Source organism: Cygnus atratus, chromosome 11 (genome assembly GCF_013377495.2).
Source record: "Cygnus atratus isolate AKBS03 ecotype Queensland, Australia chromosome 11, CAtr_DNAZoo_HiC_assembly, whole genome shotgun sequence".
Classification (NCBI taxonomy): Eukaryota; Metazoa; Chordata; class Aves; order Anseriformes; family Anatidae; genus Cygnus; species Cygnus atratus.
In genome coordinates, this window is record NC_066372.1 from 21,285,473 (window position 1) to 21,303,668 (window position 18,196).

Sequence of the window (18,196 nt, forward strand, 5' to 3'; positions counted from 1 at the left end):
CATGATAATGGATGAAATAAGTCACTGTAACACAAAGTCAGATGCTCTTAACTTTTAATGCAGTTTTATTTTGGGGCAGAGGATGCTTACAAATACTGTATTTTCACTGTGCTGCTACTGTTCTCTTTTCCAGTTTGACCCCTTCAAATTGCCCTATTTTGGATAACAAGGAATTGCATGAAGCACATCCCTGGTTTGAATTTCTCGTGCAGTGTCGAGGGGTTGCCAGTAACCCACGAGGTAGGAGTCTGGTCTTGCTCAGCAGGTGGTCTGAGGTTTAAGTTGCTAGCCAAGTGTTTGGGACATCTGGGTTTAATTCTCTGCTCTGCTGTAGACTTTTTTTTCATCATGGCAAATCATTTATATGTGCATCGATCGGTTCCATATCTCTAAAATACAGATCATAATTTCTATTTAAAATGTGCATAAAGATCTGGAGATATGTCAGAATTGGTTTGTGTATGATCATCATTGCATCCAATTTGACTTTATTCCTAAAAGGTTGAGCAGAAGGAGAATAGACACAGAAATGCATGTACCGTTAATATTAAAGCTTCACATAGTTCTTGTGCTGCATTATGACTTCTTTGTCCCTTGAGCTCTGTGTTTGCTTGGACCAAGACATTTTGTTAGTTATTGTCATTGAAAATCCATGGAGTTTGTGTGGTTACTTCATTTCGCCTTTTTTTTTTAAACCTTTCATCTTTTTTAGAGGCATACATTAACAAATGATAAAAATGTTCAAGTGATGCATGCTTTTTTTTTTTTTTTTAGAAAAGTTTTAGCAGTATGTAAGATAAAGAATTGAACTAATAAAATGGAAAAATGCAGGACTATCTAAACCAATCTGTGCAAGTAAAATTGTGGCATAAAATTAGGGAAGGTTTAGTGAAAATGGGAAGGTCTTACCTGTATTTCTAAGTTATGAAAAAGTCACTATTAAGGAGAAAAAAATAAAAATATATATATTTTTATATTTGTAGAAGAGTTATAATGCACAATTTATTAATTTAATACTGGTTTTTTTAATAGTAAATTACATCTCACTTTTTTTTCCCTTTCTAGATCCAAAGATGATTTTTCAAGCTAGTCTTGCAAATGCTCAGATCTTGATTCCTAGTAATCAAGCCAGTGTGAGTAGCATGCTACTGGAAGGACGTACGCTATTAGCACTTGCTACCACAATGTATGCACCTGGAGGTATTGATCAGGTACCGTGTGGAACAAATTATTGACAGGTTTTTGAAGAAATTCTCGCATGGTATTGAAAATTCAAAGGAATAAATTGATAGAAATGAACACGCTAACAACAACAAACACTGTCTTCCCATATGAAAATCTGGTTTTGGTATTGCATGTTTCAATTTCTTGACCAAATGTTAACTCTCAAGGGTAGAGCATTTGATCTTATGTGACTTAGAAATAGCAAGACACAGTGGCTGTGACTTGGAATCTTTAGCTTCTTTATAAGAGTTACAGCTGAGAGTGTTTATAGACACTTGTGTTCCTAAAATAGTTCAAGTTTGAAAAAAAAATCAATAAATTTTTAAAATGCTGAGCATACATAGAGTAACTTAAAACATTATGTGTCTAATATAGCTTACAAGATTTTTTCGGGGAAAAATGATGCTCTTTGTGTTGTTACTATTTGGCAAATTTCCTCGAATGAGAGTTTTATTATAATCTTAATGCAATTTCTTCTTCCTAATTCAATAATTTTGCTTTCCTTTCGATTTAGGTTCTTCGGAATGAAGATATGGAAAAACCTCTAAAGAAAGTTGATCCACAGCTCTTAAAAATGGCATTAAGTCCTTACCCCAAGCTCAAAGCTGCTCTCTTTCCCCCATGTACTTCTCGTGGAATTTTGCCACCTGACATCTCTCTTTACCATCTTGTTCAGGTGTGCAAAATGTTTCTCAATAGAGTTGTTTGTTAGAACAAAGAGAAGTTTGTTTTCAGCTAAAGCCTGGCACATAGGGATCATATCTTGTGTTCTCGGAATCCTTAATTTGGACCTAAAGTTTATAGCTTCATTAAAAACATGTTTTAAATGGTAGCTAAATATTGGTCATATTGAATCTGGCTGATTTTTTTTTTAAACATCTGCAGTGTTTAACTTCAGCAGAGGTGGTGTGTGGCAGTTCTAGAATGTCAGAGAAGTAATATTCTTGCTGTATTCAGTAGACAGGTTGTTTAGTATTACAAAAAGTAAAATGTTTTAAATTGTCTAAGGGAAATTGAAGTTTAAAATTAAAGAATAATGTCTCGTGGAGTGTTATGACATGTTTCTGGGCAAATGTCTTTTACTGTATGAAATAAACTGCAAGTTGGAAGAAATGACAGAAATTACTCATTATCAGGAAAGTGGTAACTTTGCTAAAATGAGAGCTTAGCAGAATGCTTAAACATGTTCTTTCCCTGTTTTGTTAGACTAAAATCTAAGCATTTTCTTGCATTTGTTTGCATTCTGATCCTACAGAGTAGATAAATATGTACCTTTGAGAGAGGCCTGCACCAGATAAATCCCTGATTGATAGCAGCATAGGCAGTTCTTGACAACCTGCTACTATAGGTCCCTAAAATATTCTCTAGACTGGTCAGATGTGAAAAGCGTAAGCTGTCTTAATATGTTTTGTGTCTAATCTTTCAGACATTAGTGCCTTTTGATCCAACTAAATTATTTGGCTGGCAGTCAACAAATACTCTTGCTCTATCAGGTAAGTTAATTTCAAGATTTATGTGCTTTTTTAGACAGATCCTAGGATGAAATAGCTTCCAGTGGAGTGATCTGAAGGATAAATATAAAAGGAATGGCCTTTTACAAAAAAAAAAAAAAAAAAGTGTATTTTACTAAAATTTTGTTTTGAAATTAAATTATGGTTAGATAGGTTACCTTTTTTTCCACTAAGCTCTTTACAGATGCATTTTTTTTCTAAATGTATTATGAAGTAGAAAAGCAGTATTTTGTTTTTCAACCAAGTTGAGGGTCTATGATTTGTCCATGGCTATTAGAAAAAGTTACTGGTAGAGTTCTGATTTTACAACAAAAATCGGAATTTCAGTGGGATTTGGGTATGCTGAAATTTAAATTAGAACAAGCATTAGAGGTATTTGATTGTCATCTCATGTTTAGTAGCTGAAAGCCATTTTCTATGTTTAATTCAATTGTTTATCAGCTTATAAAAATGATAATATTCTTTCTAGATACATCAAGTGAGTTTCCTCATTTTTCATCCCCTGAACTGGTGAACAAATATGCCATAATGGAACGACTGGATTTTTTGTACTATTTGCAGCACGGACGTCCAGCATTTGCTTTTGGTACATTTTTGGTCCAGCAGTTAGTAAAGAGCAAATCCCCCAAACAGCTGTAAGTTTTCTCTGAAATGTTAGTTGGATGGTTCTGTGGGAGTTACAGTCTAGCACATAGAGTAGCTTTAATACTTCCCAACAGTGTGGAAAAAAGTGGTGTTCACTTAAAATTTTAGGTGTCCTGGGAATCCATTCAGTTTAACATCAGGTAGGATGGAAATAAAATAATCACCTAAAAGGTGGTGAGCTTTATTATTGAATCTTCATTTTAAATCTGAATAAAATTTGTATAATGAAAGCAAGGAATAAAGAATGTTCCAGTCATATCGAACACAGGTAGCTTTTTCTTCTAGGGAGCTTAGCCTCTAGATCACTTTGTAGAAAAAAGATGCCCCTTTGCTTTGACAGTTCCTAAAGATGACACTTCTTCAGTTAAATAAGAAAAATAATATATTAGAGATTGAAGGAGTTAACTTTTCTGTCTGAAGCTTCAAAATCATGTGCTCGAAAGAATGCAGTCAGATTATGCATACTTCATAAATACATTAAATTTACAATTCATATTCAGTAGTGATATCAGGGGAAATCACTAATTGTTTCTAGAAGGTCTTGTTTGTGTATTAGTCACTATTTGTTTCCTTTCATGATTTTGATATATATGATATACAAATCAGTTTCTCGTATCTGAACAGCTAAGATTTGGGCAAAAAGGAAAGCATACCTTAATGAAGGCTGAAGTGCTTAATACTTTAGAAAGTTGATTTAATGTAAGACCTGAGCGTGCATGAATTTTTCAGTTACCATTATGGAAAAATTTCAGACATCTGGTGAGCCAACCACTGTTGAAGCCTTTAGGTTGTCTTTTTCACTTAGCACAGTCTGCAAATCAGGTTCTTGATGCTGCAATGCTTGGATTGTAAATTCTACAATGGGACAGTTTATAATTAAAAAAAAGAAAACTGCTCTCAAGCATTTTTTATTAATTTTAATATCGATTGTGTTGCCTTCAGTTTTTTAAAAGTTTATTAAATTGTAAACTCTGCTTGTCTTTTGATCATTTATTGTATATGGGACTTTGTTTTTATAACTACATTTTTCTAAATATGCAACTTGGTTTGTAAATATTTCCCGTGCTAATAAAGTCTTCATGTTTAGTAAACCATACATAGGGAATATTTGTGTTTGAAAATTGGTTAAAAATCATGCATATTGACTTCTTTTTTGTTTCAGGATTCAGCAAGCAGGAAATGAAGCCTATATTTTAGGCCTTTCTTTCTTCAACATACCTTCAGTAGGAGCAGCCTGTGTTTGTTTTCTGGAACTGCTTGGTCTCAACAGCCTCAAACTGAGAGTCGACATTAAAGTTGCAAACATGATATTCAGTTACAAAACCAGAAATGAAGAATCTCGGCACAATGAAATAAGAGAATCTTTGGGTAAGCATGTCTTTTGTTTGCTTTAAAACAGGGTACTTACTATATATTTATTAGGAAGAGATAGAGAGAGATTAAAAGATGGTGCTTAACTTCTTAGGAATGCAATGAGAGCATTTCTGTCCTTTGAAGAGTTAAGACTTCTGCTGTTCTTATCTTGCTTCTTACTAATTCTGGAGGTGCATTTTGAACCTGGCGTGCTAACTAAGGCAGGAAGACTAATGCACATTTTTAAACAGCTGCCTGAGGCTCAATTTAATTGCTTAGTAAGGTTCCACCTAATGTTGTAATACAACTAGATTAAACAAAGGGACATTACCAAATCTCTTTTGTACTTGAAAACTGTCTTACAGCTACAGTACAATCAGATGTTCAAAGCTGTAAGGAAATTAAATTTATCCTAGGAATAATTTTAGAAAGTTGGATTACTAAGGAGACATCTGCAGGTGTCTTTTTGTCCAAACTGCTGGCAGTTATTGAAGCATTTACATTAATAGGATTTGTGCTTCTTGTTAATTCCGGTACTTTTGAAAATATTACCCTTATTCTAATCTCAGAAATAATAATATATCCTTTTAAACAGTTGAAAAGTTAACAAAGTTGGCTGATGGTGAAAAAGCAGCAACAGAGGAAGTTCTTATCTCCTTAGAAGAAGCCTTCTGGGATGAAATTGAACATCAAGGAATAAAGAAGTAAGGAAAATATAATTTAAAGGATTATGCTGACAAATTGAAATTGAGCGTCGAGTTTTACCATCTGTGTATTTAGACATTATGAAAGAGATCTGAGTCTTATTACAGTAAAATGAACATCAATATTTGAGTTTAGCATACAGTCTTGGTATTTCAAATAGCAGGGGTAGTAGATGTATATTGGCAAGAGTAGGGAAGTTCTGTCAGCATGTTTGGCTAACAGCTCCTCAGGGCATGCTTAAGAGAAAAGATTGTTGAATTATTTTGCTGGTAGAAATATCAGTTTATTACAGTTGAGGCTTAAAATTTTGTTCTTATGTATTTTTCCTTTTTTGTTATTTTTGTTGTTTGTTTTTGTTGTTTTGTTTGGTTTGTTTCTGCTTTTAGATACAGTACTCAGAGGCAAAATTAGAAACGCTGATTTAATGTTATCTTTAAATTGGATGCAGGACGTCTAGTGACTCTAGAAGGCAGTGGTCTTTGGTAATGCAGTTCTGCAAACTCCATAACACGAGACTGAGTACATCGTACCTAAAGGAATGTGCTAAATCCAACGACTGGCTGCAGTTCATCATCCAAACCCAGCTGTACAGCTACAAGCCAGATGAGGTAAGCTATCTGTGTATGGGTTTAAATGAAGATGAGATTTTCAAGAATGCTCATTGTGAAGCACTAAAAAAAAATAATTCAAAATTTGGAAAATAAAAAAGTAGAAGGAAAAAGGGATCCTTTTAACAAGAGAATATTACATTGTGTAGACAGAAAAAAATTGAAGCCTCATCAGTTTCCAGGGAGTTAGAATTTGTCTCAGGATGCTCAATAATCCTCTGTTTATGATAGCCCTTCCTTTACAGCTGGATTTCCTGACTTTTTTTTTTTACTTTTCTCTGCCTCTTGGTATGTGAAAAGCTAACACAAGATAAAGGAAATTGACTCCAGTAGGAACTGAATCTTCAGCAGATATAATAATGTGCTTCCAAGGGCATGAAAGCTAACTATTAAAGGAGAAGATTAGGAAGAAACTTCCTGTTTCAGTAATGGAGAAAACATTTTTCAGAGAGAAGTGATTTGAGTGTCTCTTTTGAAGTGGATTGGGCATAAGAGTATTTGCCAAAAAAGAGACTTCACTTTCTTGTTAAATTTAGTTGAAATTATGACACATTCATACAGCTTAATTTGTTAGGTTTTTTTAATCATTTATTAACGGTTGTTTTTTTAATTGGAGAGATGGTTACCATATGTTCAATTTAAGTTTTAATAAAGCTACTCATCTTTCCTTTCAAAAGTTACATTGTTTTCATGTAAATATATTTTAACTTTTGAGACTCCAGCTCTTCCATTTTTGTTTTTAAGCATAATTTAAGCTAAATAAAATATTACTGGTAGTTAAAAATTGTATGCAATTTAGGAAGGGTAATAGGAGGAAGCTAACTGGAAAATTGCAGCTTAGGTGATACTTAGCAGGTCTGTTGTTTTTTTTTTTTAACTTGGATCTTTTCATTACTTTCACAAAATTACATAATTACACAAAAGCATCTAACTAGACATGAGTTCTTTTTCATCATATGAGATAAGAAAAATGAGTTTCTTCAAAAGGCATTTTAGATTCAAGTAAGAGGAGTTTCAATATTTTATTAGAATAATTCACACCTACAGAACATGCTTTCTTCTATAGCTATCCAGAAATGTTCTAAAAAATCAAATTTGAAGAATGTTTTGCTTGTCTTTTCTGCATATTTAAAGCTTCAGTCATCCTTCCCTCATTCTCTTTGGATCTTGCTCTGTATAGATGCTCTTGGTTTTGTTTTCCTAGGTCATTTCTATCCTTCACGGATTCACTCCCATTTTACAAGATCACTTGATGTTGGCATTGGAGAAGGTACCGTTTTCATGTGCTGATGCAGGGGGTCCTGAAAACAGTGCTGCCAGTATGTTCAAGAGCAAAAATGTGGGTAGTCTCTTTCAAATCCTTTTTCGATGTCAAGAGAACTCCAACCCTTCACGTTACCTTTTGACTGAAGGACTGAGAGAGCATGCTCCCATTCTGAGTGTTTTAGCAGCATGTTTCCAAGTAAGTATTGATCAAGTTACTTATCTTTTAGAGGAATAAATTATAAACAATTAAGACATTTTTATTGTGCATAGCTACTTTAAATACTAGATATGCAGGTTGCATTCATCAGTTTTTTCTCAGTTGTTGTAGTAATTGTTGTGATTAGTATGACAGATTTAGCAAACTTCTACGCAATGAAGTGACACGTGTCATCTGGTTTTTATAAAAAGCATCATTTTTATTTGACAGGATGCCAACATTATTCATTGTCTTTGTGTCTGGATAATTACTACTGTGGATAATGTTACCAGATCTGAAGCAACAAACCATATTCAGACATCAGTAGAAAATCACATATGGGATCTCCATGACCTATCACTTATCTGGAAAGTGTTTTTAAGGAATCAAAAAAGTAAAACACTTATAAAGGGCTTCCAGCTATTTTTAAAGGTAAGGTCATATAATTTTTAGTGATTGTAGATATTTGAGTGTATCTCAAATGTTCTTGGAGAGGAGAACACATGTAGATTCCCTTTCCGTCTTGGTATTTGTGGCCTAGATAGCCTGGGTGTAATGTACTGAAAATCCCGTCCAAGGAAGAATATCGTTGAAAGGAAGTTCTTCCAACAGTTACAAACTTGCAGGTCATATCTCAAGCTTGAAAGCAATTTTAATAAATGTGAACTTTAGTGTTCTGGTACTGAGGAACACAAATTTTTCCTTTGTTGAGGTACTTATAGGAAAGAGTTATAATTTATTTTTGTGTCTTAAAGGATTCCCCTTTACTGCATATACTGGAGATGTATGAACTGTGTATGAACTGTAAAAAATACAATGAAGCTAAAAGCAAACTGGACAAGTTTCAGGAACAGCTCACAAAAGTAAGATTTAATTTTCTGTAAAACTCTTTGCATATGGTTTTCTCCCTATTACAATGTGATAGCCATCTAATGTCATGTATGAAAATAATGAAAAAGACGCTTAGAATAATCGTAGAATTGTTTGGGATGGAAGAGACCTTAAAGATCATCTAGTTTCAACCCCCCTGCCAATGGCAGGGACAAAGGGGTCTAGGAGCTGACTTGTGAAGTAACAGGTTTCAGCAGATTCTTTTCACTGCTGGTAGTTGATGGAGAATTGTTTTGGATAATTTGTTCAAAACCTGCAGTGCATTTTTCTAAATCATTTTGTTCTAAGTTGATACGGGCAGATCAAAATACAATTGCAACTTCCTTGAATGAACAGTTTGCTGTTTGAGAGTTGGCATTTACTAAGGTAGAATCACTGTTGGTAAATTGAATTATTTGTGTTGAGTAAATGTACGATATTCTTTATTGTGCTGATAAACCAGTGACTAGGGAATACCTATTCAAGAAAGAAAGCTATTTTTAAATATGTTACAAGGTTTCTGAAAGAATCTGTGATAATGCTTTAGCTCTAGCGGTTGTTGGAAATTGTATGGACTTTTCTTTGAAAATGACTCAGTGAACTGAATTACTGTTCTACAGTTCATTTAGAACACTAATTTAGCAGTCAGTTTTAAGAGGACCAAAGTGGTTTTGTTCTGTATCCTTGGTTGTCACATACAGATATTTTCGCAAATTATTTCAGTTCTTTCCTTTCTGTCATGATTTTCTAGTTCCACGAATATCTTGGTGACTAACATTGTACGCCATTAGCAATTGGTTGTTTTCCTTCCTGCAATTCAAGCTCAGGCTAGATCAGTTTCCTTTTCCTATGTACTGCTTGCAGAGTGGATATGCTTATAAAGTGTACAGCTGTATGACAGGAGCCATTAAGCTAACAATTTATTTTATCTACCCATGAAACCTTCTCGCACCTTTTATCTCCTCCATGGTTATCAGGAGCAATTGCTGGTCACCCTGTAATAAAATTTACTATCTTCAAATCAAATTCAAGCATATATTGGCAATGGAGCAAGTGCCCACTAGGGGAAGGCAGTTCATCGTTTCCTAAAGAAGGAGTTAGATCTGGCACACCTGATAACCAGTGTGATTCCCAACAAAATACAGAATATACTTGCCAAAAAAAAAAAACAAAAACACTTACAATTCTTTTTGTATACACAGCTTAAAACTTCAGACGAACCAGCAGCTTCAGAATTACCTGTGCAATGGCTGGAATCACAAGCATTGTTTCTTCTTGAATTGATGATGCAGCAATGTAGAACAGAATATGAATTAGGAAAGCTCTTACAGCTGTTTGCTGCAACAGATAATCTACTCGATGGTAAATACAGCTTCTTCTGTCAGGTGATAGTACTGCTTTAACCTAAAGACCACGTAGAATGTTTTCTGAGTGACTGAAAATGTTTACCTGAAGTGTATTCATATTTCATTTTTGTATAAGAATTTATGTAACCAGAATTGGTTCTTATGGTGAACTGCAGCAATGAAAATGTAATTCTATGCAGGTCTGTTTGGGAGCATGATTAAGTGCAAGTGTATGTTGATGAGGAGTACACAAGTGACCTACAGAAGTATTTTAGTTATGGGTTCAGAATATATTTTTGGCTCCATGAAAACTTTAGAGTGTAAGATCTGTTCTCCTTCTCCAGCAGGGTCACATGCTGGAATAAGCAGCAGAACTTCCTCACGTTTAAAAACCAACTGCCTTTAATTGTTTATACTCCTTTGAAACAGGCCCTTATGTGAAGAAACTCTGCGCACTCATTGAAACCCTGAAGGATTCCTCCGTATCAATTAATCGCTCCATCCTAACCAGTTACGATACAGAGACATTTCAGAATGAGTGCAGATCAATTTTGGAGCAGCTACAAGAGAAAGGAATGTTCTCACTGGCTCGGGAGGTAGCAGAATTAGCTGAATTGCCTGTGGATCATGTAGTTACCCAAGAGGTATAACATAGTTAAATAATGATAGTCACCTCTTAATAGTTCTGTTGTTGGCAGTACTGAGAACGTAGCTTCTCAGCCTTCCTGAAACTCTTTCTTATTGAAATCACTTTCTATTTCAAATGCAAGTACACTGAACAAGTTGGCTACAAGTGCTATGCTGAAAAGGACAGTACATCTTTTCTTATTCTGTTATTATTTTTACTGCTATATAATCAGTTTCATTGGTTCTTTTTAGATGGATTTTTTTTTGTATATTGAGACATGTAATCTTAATTCAGTTTTTCAGTATTCTGGCTTTGCGATGTGTTGTGTTTTTTTTTTTCTTTTGAAAGACAACTGTTTAAAACCTTTCTGAATTTTTGCAGGTTCTAAGAGATCTACATCTTTTAAGAGACATTGGAGAGTGGCAACTAAAACAGACAAGAATTAAATTCTGGAAAAAATGTAATGATAACTTCATGAAAAATTCAATCTCCAGCAAAGCTGCATCTGATTTTTTTTTGAATCAGGCAAACACAGTGTATGAATCATCAGTTCATGAGAAGATAAATAGCATTATGGAGAGACATCTGTTGCTTACCTTAGCTGGCCATTGGCTAGCCAAGAATGAGTCAGTGTCACTGGAGAAATTAGAAGAAATAGAGAAGCAGATCTGGATTTGTCGCATCACACAACAAACGTTATCCGCAGGTGAAGGGTCAGGCAAGTCAAGACTTTCCTTCCATGGCATAGTGAATATGGATCTTACCTTTGATAACTTAGCTAAGGAGTTTTCTTTTTCAAAGCTACCTGCTCTGAACACACCAAACTACTTAAAACCAGAGGGTCTTGAATTCAGAGAGTCTGAACAGACCTTGACTAATGATGAGAAAGAATCACTCAAGTTTTTGATTGGATGCCTTCTTGATGAAGGAAGTGTACATGAAGCCAGCCGTGTTTGTCGATATTTCCATTTCTACGACAGAGATGTTTCACTGGTATTGCATTGCAGAGCTCTGGCCTCAGGGGAGACTGGTCTAGACAAATTACACGCAGATATTCAGACTCTCCTTGTAGTGATAGAGAAGATGTATGAAAACAGTGCATCGCAGCAAACCAGAATCCCAAGCAGTAAGTAACACTAACCAATTCAGCCACTTGACAAGTAATACCATTGTTGGAGTTCTACTGGACGTGTCTTCTTTCGTTTCTGTGTTTCCCCAAGAATTTCTGCAGGAAATAAGGTCTTCGTGACAGTGTCTTATTTATTTGGTTCCTAAATCCTCTGTTGAAAGGAATTTGAAGTCTTATAATATACATTGATTGTATGTGCTTCAAGCAGTCGCTTAACCATTCACTTTTTATAGTTCGCAATTCAGTTCAGGTAAAGTAGCACTGAACATTATCTATGTTCCTGCTTTTGCAACACACGCTCCAGTAAATTTTGAGTGTGTTTCTGGAGCTGAAGCAAGGAAACACTTTCATCATGTCTCTCTCTGAATACTTTGTACACTATAATGGGTTTAGTGTCTTAGTAGTAGTAAGGCTAAGGACAATAGTGTTTATATATAAAGTATTGTGTGCATGTTTAAGATACATGAGAGAAAAAGCTGTCAGCTGGAAAATTACTTTCTAATGCTAACATGTATAAAGCTTAATAGGAATGCAATAGGACAGAATAGAAGAGAACAAGTGAGGACTAAGCCATCAGGAAGATTGCTGAACCTGTTTCTGTGCTCTCTTATGCTTACAGATTTTACATCTGAGATAGTGTGAATGTTTTGGATCGTTTGTGTCCTGCTGTATTGTTTGTATACTGATTTTAAAAAAAAATCACTGGTATCAAGAGTTCAGTTTTCAAAGCCTGAGAAAGTATTTCTATATGTAAATACAGCAATCTATAAATACAGCAAGTTGTATTTGCTAAAGATTTCTGAAGTCTTGCTCCAAGTGTAAGGCTTGTTGTTGTCTGTCTTTATGAGAAAGGAATTCAGAGGGTTTTTGTTTCCAGCATCAAGCTTAGAAGACTGGACACACGTTGTTGCTCCATCTCCAGATGATCAGGTTGTTGTCAGTCTGAAGGCTCTCATAGACGAATGTGTTCATGGGAGAAACTACTGCAGACAGGTTCTCTGCTTATATGAACTTTCTAAGGTATGTATCTAATAATGTTATTGAAGAAATATATGGTTTGTATTAAGTTGTGCTATGGAAGTTTATGTGGAGAAAAGCATAAGGAGTTTTGAAAGTACTCATTAGGTGCCTGAAACAAGCTCCAGAGAGGGAAATTAGCAGTCCTTTTTGTGGAAAAATGGCCAGATGTTTCTTAGACATGACGTGTTGAAGTGAACTCAACTCCTAGACTCCCCCTACCTTACTCCAGTAAGCTATATTTCAGCCTGTGTCTCTTTTGATGTGCCTTTTTTTGTAATCTTTCAAGCATATGTCGTTCATCTGGCACTTTGCTTTAGGCCTTTGTTGTGGCATGCCTTCGTAATCACCACCGACCCAGAAGCAGACAAACAGATAGCAGCTGCGTTAGAAGTTCTAGCACAGAAATGCTCTGCGGGCTCCACACAGCAGCAGCTCTTACCCAGAGGCTGCTCAAAGGAGTTGCTAGTAAGTTCCAAGTGATTTGACCTAGGCAGTGATAGGAGAAGTAGCAGACTGTGTTGGTAGCTGCCTCTCTGCTCCTCAGCCTTCGTGACTGCCAGCAGCCCACCTCTGCTTTTTGCCAGAGGCTGCTGCTGAACACTTCTTTCAGAGTACCTCTAGAGGGTACAGACCCCTTTGCATAGTACTTGGTCCGTAGTTTTGGAATGTAGCATTAATTTACTCTGAATAGAACCAGCAGTATGTGTGCCGAAAATATTAGTGTCATCTTTGTCGTAGAGGTTCTTAGTTTTTTTCTACAGAATTTTTCATGTCTCGAACATTCGGGGTGAATGCTTTAGGTTTGAGCTAGGGAAGAAGTAGTCATATGACTGGCTTCTTCCCTTTTCTACCATCTGTGTTGCCTGAAGCTGGATGTCCATACTTTTGAATAGGTCACTGAGATGATCATTGTGGCAATGAGTTACGTATTTAGATGAATTTCTGAAGTTGTGACATGTTACAGCTGACTCTAAAGAGCCTCATGGGCTCCTCTTTCAAATGTAGAAAGTGCAAAAACTGGGGTATCTTTTGCACTGAGGGTCTGTGGTGTATAGAGATGAGGAAAAGTAACCCCATAAGTAAAACTGTTATGCATTTAAGAAAAAATCATGGTCTGGGAGGATACGTAGATTCCTCTCTTTATTTTAGCAATTTTCAGTATTAAGATTTGTATTTGCTTCAGGAATGCATCTCTGTCCATTGGCACCAGCTCTGTGAGTGTAAAACTTCAAACACAAAGTACTTACTTGCTCTCCTGATCTGGGGAAACATTAATACTGAAGATACACAGATGAAGACACTGTTAACTGATAAAAGGACAGGTTATGTTTATGTGTTTTGAAGCTAGGTTTTATCTTCTCCTTCAGCACTTCCCTCTTGCATCAGCTAATTAGGATGATGTACTGCAGGTCAATATATGTTCTGTGACTGGATTTTTTGCTGTGTACCTTCTTCTAAGTGTATGTGTATTTCTTAGGAATTGAACTGCTCCTACAGTGAAATGTCAGCCCATGACCCTGAAGAAGTGCTTCGAGCAATTCTGTCATCCCACCAGCCGGACAGATGCAGGAAAGCTCAGGCATTCATCACCACGCAGGGTCTCCAGCCTGAAATTGTGGCAGAGTTAGTGGCTGAAGAAATCACACAAGAATTATTGGCATCTTCTGAAGGCAAAGGTAGTAAAGGGGCTCAGTCTTGGTTTTTAGCTTGCATTTTTGGTTTGTAAATATTGTATTTTTGCATCTGAAAAACAATCCTTGGTCTCAAGACCCTTGAGTGCTAATAAGAGTCAGGAATGTTTAGGTGGCTCTGAAAGGTTTTATACAGATATTAAATTTAGTTGCCTGTTTTGTGTCCAGTGTGGTGTTGCAATACTTAAAGTTTTTTTGATATATTTTTATGGATGTAAATTTCATGGTTTAAAAAAAAAAGGCATAAAGTTTTTTAATCATAATCTTTGAAGCCCCACATCATCTGACTTGGAAAGACTTGTGTTAATTTTTTTGTGAGAAGCATGGCCAGGTCCTCCTTTTTTTTTTCTTTTTTTTTTCTTACCCCTTTGAGAAATGAGAGATGTTCCTTGAAACAGAATTTGTCTGGAGGGCTTTTGTATTTGAGGAACTTTTACTTTGCCACAGCATTAACAACAAAGTTACATAAGAAACAGTGATGGAGATTTGAGAGTCCAGGTGTGCTTTCCTCTGTCCCTACTTTCTTCCACTCTGCTGCCCCTCCGTTGCAGACTTGCACCCTTACTGCTCCCCTTGTATCAGTTCACTTGGATTAGCTCAGATGATTTGTTTCACATCCTTTGGAAGAGTCAACTTACTAGCCCAGCAGAAAACAAAAATAAAGAAGAGTTTTCTGTTGAGTTTGTGAGTTGAACTGGTTTGTGGAAGAGTATGAGTCGGGGTCACTGCCAGTCACTTGTTGGATTTGTGAAATTCTAGGTTTCATTACAGTAGCAGTATGGGTGTTCTGTAGGATTTCAGTGGATCAAACTGGCAAAGTAGAACTATCTGATATTTCAGCAGTAAGATCAAAACCATCTTTAGAATTGTAGTTTCAAGTCATAGGTCAGTGTGGATGAGGTTATTTTATTTTTATTGTTTTTCTATTAATGCAGCCAATCTCTCCTGAACAGGTAGCACTTTTGGCATAACTCACTCTCTCTCTGCATACAGGACAGAAACAAGTTTTGAACCCCGCAGCTGAGAGTCAGGCATTCCTACAGCTTGCTAAGCTCTGCCAGGATCACACACTGGTTGGCATGAAGTTACTGGATAAAATTTCCTCTGTACCACGTGGGGAACTGTCGTGCAGTAAGTAGATGGCAAAAAATACTTGATAGTAACTAGTACATCACTAAGCATTGCATTACTTAGTTTAAAGTCACATCACAAAGAATAAAAACAATGCTGATGGAAACATCTATTACTGGTCTCAAATTTGATGTTAATAGATCTGAATATATGCACAACAAATAAACATATTGCTTAAGTATCACCTGAATTTACTTTCCAAACAAATCCTTTTTTTTTTATACTGATAGCTGGGAAATACAGTCAGTGAATTACCTGAACTTCTGTAGTTACATTTTACAGAAGATGGTTATGGTGGCTTTCTTCCTATTAGTCACAATTAGAAATAGCTTTTTCTTTTTCTTTTTCTTTTTTTTTTTTTTTTTAGTCTATTTGTTAAAGTGACTTTTTGATCTTTTGTTACTGGAATTGTTTTTATACTTTGTGGCTTTATGGAGATCTTGTCATTGAGTTTGTAAAAAAAAAAAAAAAAAAAAAAAAGTGCTTTGGCAGCTAACCAGCAGAGGCAAATTGAGATCTCCTACTTACATACTTAGACTGTTTTTGTTTAATTTGTTATGGGCAGTTCATCTCTGAGGAAAACGAGAGAGGATATGGTTGTAGTGTGAGTTGTCTCATGAGTATTAGCATTAGCAGAACTGGAGAACTTCCAACAATATTTTGTCCAAATTGGTGAGGATAGAGTGTCTTCTAGAACACTTCTGCAGAAAGCGAAGCAGGGTTGAAGTTGGTGCTGATTTTGTTCCATTAGAATCCATCTGTAATACTGGAAATTTGGAATACCTTTGTGAGAAAACAGATAATTAAAAGTACCACGTTCCATGTAGCCTTTATGTCCCTAACACCTTAGTCCTATTGTCAGATCTTAACCAGACAAATCAAGGAATAAGTTAAGTAGCATAGGGGTGAATATTAGTGTTTTTATGTATGACTGACTAAAAGTAAGGAAAAGACTAAGAGGAAACAATGTTGGGAATCACCAAATTGTGCTGGAGCACTATCCCTCTCTTAGAATGAAGCCTCTGCTAGAGTACAACGTTTTTACAGATGGAGCTGTAATTAGTTTCAAAATATGTTGTATAGGTTTATGACATTAGCTATATTCTTTTCAAAAATCTGCATTTTTATGGAATTGATGAATGACTTTTCAAACCTAGATGCAAAAGTTGTGGCTTTCTTTTTTCAAATGGAGAGCTGATTGCCAAAAGTGGGATGCTGATACATTCATTGTATGTTTGTCAATCAGCTTTTGTTGGAGGAGGTTGGAAATTTTGTATTTGGAGAAAATAGCATTTCAGAAAATGATCTAAAACCCCAGACTTTAGCACAGGCTGGGAAGCCAAACTGAGTGCATATTGCTGCAGGAACTATAACTTAAAGTTGCATAGGCCAGAGCCATAGTAGCTCAACTTTCTAATCCAACTCTGCTGTTTATAACAGGAAAGGTTGTGTATCCTCTGCAGAGATGGTATCAGTTTTGTAGACACACATTGTTATCCCCAGGTTGAGACTACAACATAAGAATTAATTTCCTCAGTTTATGAACCAAAGTACCAGAGTTTTTGTATTCTTCAGTTACAGAATTGCTGATTTTGGCCCATAATTGCTTTAGTTTGACTTGCCACATGGAAGGAATCACTAGAGTCCTCCAAGCAGCACGGCTTCTCACAGATGAACATTTAGCACCTAATGATGAGTATGGACTTGTGGTATGTATCCTTGATGCCATGTGTGTATCTAGAGGCTGTATGAACATTTTCTTGCGTATGTCAGCAAATAACTTTGCTCTGAGCAGTGCGTGGGGAGCAGGTGGGTAGCAGAATGGAATACAGTCTTTCACTTCTGGTTGACTGGTCTTGTCCTGCCTGTCTCTGGAAGCTAGAGGTGAAAGCTAAAGCTGGGTTTTTGGTCTGATGTGTGCATGTCCTAATGGACAGACTTTTTTGTCACAGAATCTATTAGAAGACTTCACTGGAAAAATAGAAGTGGAAGAGTGAGATGGCAACAGTGTAGTACATCAAACAGAATTTCAAAGTGATTCAACTACTAGTGAAATGTGACTGTTTTTATTACCATGCTGTCACACATCTTTTAAACCTGTCTTGAAAAGAATTCTGGATTCTGAGCCATGCTCAATATAGTGGTGTTACTGCAGGAGGGAATGTACTGAGGAGCCTAGAAAGTCCACTGCATATTTATATTTGGTAAAATGATACCCTTTCACCTTACAATAAAAAAGGTGCAGTGGGTTAGATTAAAAATAAAACCTCTTAGCTCTAAGGGAATGTCGGCCTGCCTAATGCAATGCAACTAGCTTTACCACGTAGCTGTATCAGCTGGTACAGCACTCTTGCCTCGTGCGGCCTTTTTCCTGCCACAGCACTAACAGCTTTGTGAGAAGGGACTTTTCTGCTTTACTTTGAGCTGCATACTTACACTGTTATTTCCACAGGTTCGTCTTCTTACTGGAATTGGCAGATACAATGAAATGACCTACATATTTGAACTGCTGCATGAGAAACATTACTTTGAAGTGCTCATGAGAAAGAAATTAGACCCAGTAGGTGGAGGGGAATAAAGCTGGGAAAAGAGAACTGTGTGTCTATGTCAGAAACTGATATTTATACAGCAAGGTGGAATTATTACTGGGGTCTAGGAAGTGTTTTTCTAGTTCCACAGTGATAAATTAATTCTGGGTTTTATCTGGATTTTAGTTGAACAAGTTTGTTCTAATTAGTTCAGTGCTGCAACGAGAACAGCATTGAAGCTTCAAGCTTGGGAATGTCACTTAGAGTTTTTGTGTCATGTTTTGTTTTTTCTTCATGCTGTTTCATGAGTTCTTAGAAATCATAAAATAGTAAATATTTATAGCT

At 36.0% G+C, this 18,196-nt stretch overlaps 1 protein-coding gene across 1 annotated transcript in view; it reads left to right on the plus strand.

Annotated features, from left to right (window-relative positions):
- Positions 1-18,196, plus strand: part of SPG11 (SPG11 vesicle trafficking associated, spatacsin) — a 37,511-nt gene that overhangs the window by 11,918 nt on the left and 7,397 nt on the right. Inside the window, exons 17-35 of the mRNA XM_035568961.2 lie at positions 134-240; positions 1,066-1,211; positions 1,739-1,900; positions 2,651-2,717; positions 3,205-3,370; positions 4,543-4,748; positions 5,329-5,437; positions 5,887-6,046; positions 7,251-7,508; positions 7,740-7,940; positions 8,264-8,371; positions 9,581-9,740; positions 10,154-10,368; positions 10,734-11,478; positions 12,359-12,501; positions 13,979-14,177; positions 15,186-15,323; positions 16,899-17,032; positions 17,776-17,883. Of these exons, the coding sequence (XP_035424854.2) occupies positions 134-240; positions 1,066-1,211; positions 1,739-1,900; positions 2,651-2,717; positions 3,205-3,370; positions 4,543-4,748; positions 5,329-5,437; positions 5,887-6,046; positions 7,251-7,508; positions 7,740-7,940; positions 8,264-8,371; positions 9,581-9,740; positions 10,154-10,368; positions 10,734-11,478; positions 12,359-12,501; positions 13,979-14,177; positions 15,186-15,323; positions 16,899-17,032; positions 17,776-17,883 (3,532 nt within the window). The remainder of the gene's footprint in view (positions 1-133; positions 241-1,065; positions 1,212-1,738; positions 1,901-2,650; positions 2,718-3,204; positions 3,371-4,542; positions 4,749-5,328; positions 5,438-5,886; positions 6,047-7,250; positions 7,509-7,739; positions 7,941-8,263; positions 8,372-9,580; positions 9,741-10,153; positions 10,369-10,733; positions 11,479-12,358; positions 12,502-13,978; positions 14,178-15,185; positions 15,324-16,898; positions 17,033-17,775; positions 17,884-18,196) is intronic.